The 8090-nt window shown below is 45.4% G+C and overlaps 1 protein-coding gene across 1 annotated transcript in view; it reads right to left on the reverse strand.

Moving 5' to 3' along the window:
* The window catches only part of trib2 (tribbles pseudokinase 2), an 8476-nt gene extending 4594 nt beyond the window's left edge, over positions 1-3882 (reverse strand). The window contains exon 1 of the mRNA XM_035678653.1: positions 2489-3882. Within this exon, the coding sequence (XP_035534546.1) occupies positions 2489-2758 (270 nt within the window). The 5' untranslated portion in view covers positions 2759-3882. The remainder of the gene's footprint in view (positions 1-2488) is intronic.
* Between the last annotated feature and the right edge of the window lie 4208 nt (positions 3883-8090).

An 8090-nucleotide genomic window follows, 5' to 3' on the forward strand; every position in this document is an offset into this window, starting at 1 on the left:
GTTACTCTAAAAGAAACTTTAGCATTAGCATTGACATAAGTAAAAAGCTAATACCCATTTTTTTTAAGTCTTGACATCTATTAAATAAAATTAAATAATGTTCATTCATTAAAAAAAGTCTCTCCCAGGTTGGCTGTGGCACCAGATGCCTGAATTTTAATGCATTATTTTGAAATGCGCCCACCAGGGGTCAGTAAATCTGTGTCCCGGTTAAGTGTGATTCTATCGATTTCTCCTGCTGAAGGGCGACTAGTGGTAGAAGAGCCTTGTCTTATGGATCACCTGTCCATGCAAAAGCTAGTCCTAGTAACTTCTCCTGTTCTGCTTTTCAGTTCAGTCGCTGCTGGAATAACTGCACTGGCAATGATCCTCCCCAAGGTGTGATTCCATATGGCCAATACTGTATATGCTGTATGTTCCATATCCCACTACCAAAAAAAGTGCTAGGGGAGACCACAAAGGGCTCATGTTTCCTGTACTCTCATAACATCTGGGAGAGGAATGTCATTGTCTGGGCATTGTGTCAGTTTTAGCACTATCACTCGCTGTAAGCGAGATATGACAGCAGATGATAAACGACCTTGGTTGTTTTATATCACAATACGACCGTGTACAGACGAAACAGAGAAGTAGTCCACAAGTGATCGTACAGAGATCAACAGAGACCAACGGTGGTCGCAGAACCACCTGTCCCTCCATTTTTGAAGACAAACTTCCCTCCCCAGTTTTGAGGTGCACGGCAGGTAACCAGTCCCGTTGTCGTGGCAAATGTGCCAACTGCCGAGGCTATCTGATAGAAGAGTCTGGCAGCCTCCGTCCCCCTCACCGCAACTTCTTGCAGGTGCGGGACAAAAGAGTGCATGTCCCCATAGCTTTCCTCTCAAAGAACACATAAGGCTCGAGTCTCCCCCAAAGCAAGATCTCCCAAGGATTTGTTGATAGCTGGTGCTGGCCCAGGGCAATAGGCCCCGCCAGTGACTCCACTGGTTATGCCAATGTCAAGACACTGCAATAATAAGAGAGGAAGGCATTTATATTTACAGTCTACGGCTATTTTTTCTGTTAATCTAAGGGTGAATTCTGAGTGCAGCTGTCCTCATTGGTGGTTGTTTTGTTTTGTTGCCTGAGTTTTTAAATCTTCCTTGGTAAATTAAGCAAATGGAGCAATCGACCACAGTTCTGTGACACCTAACTTGTGTTTACTCTGTTGGCAGAGGGAGTAAGGTTTCACAGAGGCAAAGTTGAAGCATCATGTTAGTGAACGGTATTGTACTGCAGCCCGGGGTTGCAGTGTCCTATTTTGTTTCCATAAGTAACCCCCCCCCCAATTGACTTTCAGCACAACCAGTTCAGGTGAGAGGGCTCCTCTGTTCACAGTCAATACAAGAACACCCCACAGCTCTCGAGATCTTAGGTTTTGACCTAGGCTTCCAGCTTGGCAGGAATGATCAATCCGGGAAGTGGGGATTGATTGCTGCTGTATTGAAAGCGGCACAAAGCAGATGAGGTCAAAAGGCAGTTAGCTCACAGGCTGTGCCAAAGGCCGTTAATTTGTTATTGCCATGACGAAACATTATCTCGAGTCAAAAGGTACGGGTTATTGGATATGTCATGCCTCATGAGTCCAACAGTGCATGTAACTATCGTCTCAATTCATCAAGCCACTTAAGCCTGCTTAAAGCTGGAATGTACCTCAGGGACAACCCCACTGCCCCTTATAATCGGTAATACACGAAAGTCAATATGGGCTATAAATGTGGTGAGGAAAGGCCACGAGTGTGTCTTCAACCTTGAGGGGAAATGCAGTTTATTTTTTTTATGGTTAAAGGGGTCAATGCTGGAGCCAGTGTCACAGCTGCTGGCTGAACTTGCAAAGTTCCCTAGCCCTGTGTGCACAACCCTTCTCAAAAAAATGGCCAAACCCACTAATATTTGGTGCAAAAGGTGCAACATAACCATGCTCATGCACCAAATATAAAAGCAAGGGTGAAAAGAAAAGGCGATTATAGCATCGCACTGTGAAAGAGAGAAGCCACGGGTAAAGCGAGAATAGCAGGGAGAGGAGTGTGTGTGTGCGTGGTTACTCACTCCTTTGTCAACGTTACATCATGCAATCCGAACCACGCAGCTCGCCCCATTCACTTTTTCCATTAAGCTGCTGTGCCAGCTCTCTATTTACAATTCAAGCAATTATTAAGAAGTTGACGGGTGTGGGTTTGCTGCAATAGCCAGACCACTGAAACCAACTCAGTGGCTCCCTGCACAGTATGTGCATTACATTTAGGTCTTAACGTGTCGAAGTAAAGCCAGAACTATTCATGTGAGAATGAATGCAAACGGTGAGGAACTTGTAAGAACACTGTGTCCTTGTAGTGTGATTCCCACAATGCATGCCCCTGTGTGAAGTAAACCCTATTTTAAGAGAAGGTAGAGAAGCTATTCTGGGAGCAGAAAAAGGTAGGATACGTCTACCATGTTGCCTACTAACCTTACATACGAGCTCTTCCCCGCTGTGCAGGTGGGCGGCTCTGAAAACGTGGTCTCCCTCCAGTGGTTCCAACAAAAGGTAGTCCCCGATGCGGGAGATACAGTGCGAGGAGTCCGGGGTCTCCGGCGGGCTGGGGGACCCGAGGTTGGGACTGAAACTCTGGTGCAACTCTGTAGTCCTTAAGCAAGACAATTCTTCGAAATCGTGCGATTTGTGCCGCGATCTCCCATAACGTGAAATGTTAATTGGATTTGACCTCTGTATGTTCATGAGGAATAAGTGCGATAACTCCACAAAACCGGGGGCCTTCTCCTCCTCCTTGATCCTGTCCTCCTCCTCGATTATGGCACCACTTCGTTGTAAACTCAGTGCAATGTCACAAATGGTACTTTAGTAAATCTTGAATAGAAGTATAAAACGGATGAAGGATTGATTTAAATGCACCTTGCTGCTGGAGACTGTGGCAGACTGTCAACAGGAAAAGGCTGGCTCGTTGGTTTTCATACAACAAAAAGGGGTCTGTAAATTTTTTTTTTTTTTTTTTTTGGCAGAGTTCAACTGTTCATTTCCCCCCCTTTGTCTTCCATTCAAGAGGTAAGGCCAGGCTAAAATGACAGAGTTAGTGCCTGAAGCCGACTGAAAGCCCCGCTGCACAGACCTGCTGCAGTTTCATGAACGTTAGCGGCGCGAGCAGGCACAAACTGTAACAAAGGCTCAAAGTCAATGAATGAGGAGGGCTAAGTTCACCCGCAGCCTGTTTGCTAGCTTATCTCGCCGGTTAATGGTATGACACGTTTCGTAAAACGGAAACAATTACTTGGATACAGCTTGCAGGCACAGGAGAAGAACAAAAAAAAAAAAAATAGCAAAATATATAAAGCACGTTTTGCAAGGCTAATTATAGCTGCTGAATTTTAGCCGGAATTTGACAGACAAACGATGGCTAGCAGGTGCAGAGCTAACTAGTTAGCTTCCTTGGCTAACTAGTACCAGGTCAGTGCACGGCCTTGTTCCCCAGGATCATATCCATGCACGGTGATTGTCATCTACCACAACAGGAGAAAACCCCATCCGGCAAGAGAGCAAGAACACCGCTGTAGCTCTTTGTGTGCGGGAGTCGACGTCCTCTCTCTTTCTCCTGGTCTAGTCCAGTGGAAGAAAAGTGTCGTCTGTCCTGTGTGTCTGCTGCTGTTAAGCTGCTGGAAGGAAGGAAGGGACGGCCGGCCGACTTTCCCAGGCCTATCCCTTGATTCAGCAGGACATCCTCTCTCCCGTGGTGCTGCTGTGCTTCTTACGTGGCTGGGAATCTAGTCCATTCAGTGCGGAGGGAGGCCAGCCGAGCTGCACACACTGCACTCACTGCGCCTGTACAGAGCGAGAGTGCTGCCTGCCTGACGGAGGGGGGCTTCTACGCAACACACACACACACACACACACACACACACATACGTGAACATACCGACCAGCCCCCTGACGTCACTCCCACATCGAAACCCCATTGGCTCCCAACCTGAGTTATAATATGCAGTGCAGTCATGTGAGAACCATGTAGTGAGGCTACACCCCCAGGAATCTAAATGCGTCGCACGCTGGTAAATTGGATGGGGAGGGGTAGAGGGGGCGCGGTGATGCGAGTGAGAGTGTATAGCTACTGTACGTGCTGTGTTACAAATGTGTTTCCTCCTGAAATGTCATTCAAGGGAAAGCGAGGGGGATCCCTCTCTCACGATAGCGCACAGATAATCGCTCGGTGCTGCCATTATGTTAGACTTTATTATTTAAACAGTAAAATGCAGCAAATAATTGTGCTACTGATGTGATGTGATGTGTCACATATGGACTGTTGCTCTGTTTCCTCTTCTGCGAGGATATAAAGGAAAAATGACAATGAACACAGAAAAAAACATGCATTATGATATAGGATATAATGAATACATTAAAGGTAAAATACAAAAATGCACTATAGGGGCATGAAACACATGAGGACAAGAAAAAAAGGGGCTCAGAAAGGGCATGGCTGTTAGGTAGTGCGATGACATTAATCAGTGGTTAAACCTCTGTCTTGGAGAAAAAAAACCCTTATGCGCTTAGGTGTTTGAAAAGTAAAAGCAAGGTATTAGCTCTGCTATGATATGGGATCATATTCCAGATTTTTTGTGCCAAGTGTGGAAAAACCCCCACAGATCTTATTAAAAGCTGACACAGGGCTGTGTGCTTCCGAGACGCCTCTTGTAACAAATTCCTGTCTTGCGGAGCTGTCCCCCTGTAATACATTACAAAGCGAAGGATGGAAGAGGTTCATTATTCATTGTTCTTCCTAGATTACCAAGGGGTGTGACAGCAGGAGTTGTGCAATCCCATGTAGGAATCCGGGGCGGTGAGAGGAATGCTTGCAGCTGGACGCAAGACACTGACAGAAGTGTTCGATTTAACCTTTCTTTCCCTGCTTGCAGGCAGTAGCAGTGCACACACACATACACAAACATGCACTATTCTACCTCTTTGTTTCTCACCGCCTGCCCGAATAAACCCCCGCAAACATGGAAATGCATTTTTCACACAGAGGCCTCTCATCGGTGGTTCACAGTTGCAGAATGTGGCTGCACCCACAAGCTTTTATATCCCAGTCCTCAAGCTTATGTGTATGTATGTTTCTGGGTTCTGTGATATAATCTCTGTGAGCCACCCACTTTATTCTTTGTTATAATGCTGGAACATTCACCACTATACAATAGCTTTTGTCTCACCGACTCAGTTGGGAACAAGATCAACATGCTACTGAACTATGGAAATGTTGCTATAGTACATCCTGGATAACCGCAGTGATACATGCACATGTTCCACAATACATTGTACAGTATTTTATGACACTACATCTCTGCATTTGCCCATCACTCTAAACCCAAATAGGGATTCTGTTAAGCCTAAACCACAGCTGTGCATGAATCAGAATAATAATCCCCAAAGATTCCTTTTGCCCCCATTCCCCATACACTGTGTGACTCATTCGCAGTGGAAAGCAGCACTCGAGAAAATCCATTGAGGCTCATCAGCTCTCCAGACACGCCTACATGCCGAGGAGCAACGGCAGGCTGCCCCAGCAGTGCCTTCCAGCAAGAGCTTATGACTGTGTGTGCGTGTACCACTGAGGCAAGATGTCCTGGAAGGTCAATGAGGATGGGTGAGCATCTCTGAATCCCAGGAGTCATGTTAGGATGTTACCAAGTTCCTAATAGGCTGTGTTGCCCTGTAGAAGATGATTTAAGGTCAGTTTCCCCTGTGATTACACGAAGGCCTTAGGGTTTAAGTATACCAAAGTTATGTGTTTTCTAGCGTGGTTGCAATCCAATTAAGTCCATTAGAATGCATCACGAAACAGACTCAAATGAGGGTTATTTCACTTGCACTGGACATTCAGAAATATTCAAATTCCCCACTGTCACATAGCAACGCAGATAGCCAGCTCATGTTGACACCAGCGAGAATCAGTGCTGTCACATCCACACCCTGCGGGTAACTTCCACTGAGAAATTCGATCATACGCAAGAAGATAGATGCAGAGGCACAGGAGGAATGAGCTCATTGAGCGAAAGTGAGAGGAGATGTGTGGGATAGTGAGGCAGGAGGACAGAGGATGGAAAAGCAGGCAGCAGGCGAACGTGACGAGTGGTGGAGAGAGTGAAAAGAGAAGAAAGAGTCCTCCCCAACGTTGTCCTTGGAAAACAGGGGAAACACTTTGTGTCAGGCACTGAGATGCCAGCTGGAGAGTTGAGCAGAGGAACAACATGTTTAATACATAATTCTACAGAAATATGTGGGAGTAAAGGGCACCAGATCAATCCAAGTAAAGGCAAAGATGCTTCACAAGACAAACATGACAAACACGCCACAGTCATTATGAAAGCGCTGACATCAAGTTGATATCAGAGGTATTCTCAGTTCTGTTTTGACTGCAGACCCCGCTCCCATGGATTCTTTAGCTTTATTTTTATATTTACTGGTGAGAATTATACAAATTCCCAGGACACTCATTCTTTTTATGACCCATGGTGTGCATGTTGGTAAAGGGCAACAGCTGCAATATACCCCTCAATTTCAAGTGAGTGAAAAAAACAAGTTATTTTGGGGTTGGGTACATGTGCCACATACTGCTCTCCATGGTGATTTGGGACCTAAGGCCTGTTTTTAACCAAGAGATTGAAGGATAGAGCTATGGATTCCAGGACAGTGGGGGAAGAGAGGAAATAACGGAGGGAGCGGGGGGTAGATAATGTTTCACTGATGATATGACGTTGTTCACAATTCTTCCCATTCTTACCAAACAACCTGCTTGGTACATGCAACCCATCACGCAACAATTGTGGTCATAAATAGTAATGCAATTAGACCATGGAAAGCTGCCATTGGTAATAGTGAAAATGCATGGTATTATTTTCTATATCCTAAGAGGTTCACTAGGGCCATTTTGCATTATGATGGATGCATTCAACAAAGGAGTGAGTCATCACTTCTCACAATGCAGAGAATGGCATACAGAGGGTCTGTCCGTGTATAGAGAGACTATCTCAATCATTTATCCTCAAAGAAGGCTGACACACAGCACACAGATAAACATACAATGTTACACATGGTATTAGGTTTTGGCTCCTTTACAGTACTTCAAAACTTTACTGTCATACATATTTTGTCTACTTAAGGCAGGACAGGAAATGCGTGAGTGCAAATTAATGAACACATTGCTTGAACATTTCTTCCAGTCAGCATCAGTTTAAAACCCAAGGGTACAATTCAGCAGTTCAAATAAACACTTGCACTTCCGCTGACCTTAATTCAACCTGCTGGCTTCTGACCAACAGTTCATGTTCTGCTACATTAGACAACGTCAAAATGAAAATGTCCTGTGCTGACGAATTCAGGATGTACTGCCTGAAGAGATTTTTGGTGAGACATTTTTCCGCTTTTACCCTCCGAGTCGGGAGGAAGTGAGTGGCAGGTCACGCGGACAAGACCTCCTCTACGTGGAGAGGAAGGATCTTGGCTCAAGGGGGAGACAGGATTGGCGTCACTGGCTTGGATCTCTCCTTCATGAAGCCAGACAGCTGAGTGAGGGCTTGTGGCAGCTCTGTCACTGGACAGGATGACTCACTCGCTCATAAGTGGAGAGGTTAATAATAGTCATACATTAGAGCCGCAGAAGTGAAATCACACAGCTTTAGCAGCTTAAGTCTTGCAGATGGCTCGGCTGCAAAGCAAAAATGCATTTCGCCACCTTGTCTATCTCTCGTTTATGTGACAGTTTATAGGTTTAGATGGCAATAATGTAAATGTGACTGTCTTCGAGCTAAATTGCTGACTGTTTGCAAGACATAACACCACTGTTACAATATGCAGTATGTATATTCTAAAGTGGCAGACACATGAAGGCATCAAGCATGGCATGTCCAAACTGCCAGTAAAATGGAAGAAAACCCCAGCAAATACAACATCGCTGGTGTCTTGATTTGTGTTTCCTCTCTGCTCTGTCTGACAGCTGATGTTGTCTTCAACGTGTAGAAAATATTTCCTGGCACTGCGACACCTGCATGGAACTGCCTTAGGCTTC

The sequence above is a fragment of the Morone saxatilis genome, unplaced genomic scaffold (genome assembly GCF_004916995.1).
Source record: "Morone saxatilis isolate NCDOM2014 unplaced genomic scaffold, NCSU_SB_2.0 Contig7, whole genome shotgun sequence".
Lineage (NCBI taxonomy): Eukaryota > Metazoa > Chordata > Actinopteri > Moronidae > Morone > Morone saxatilis.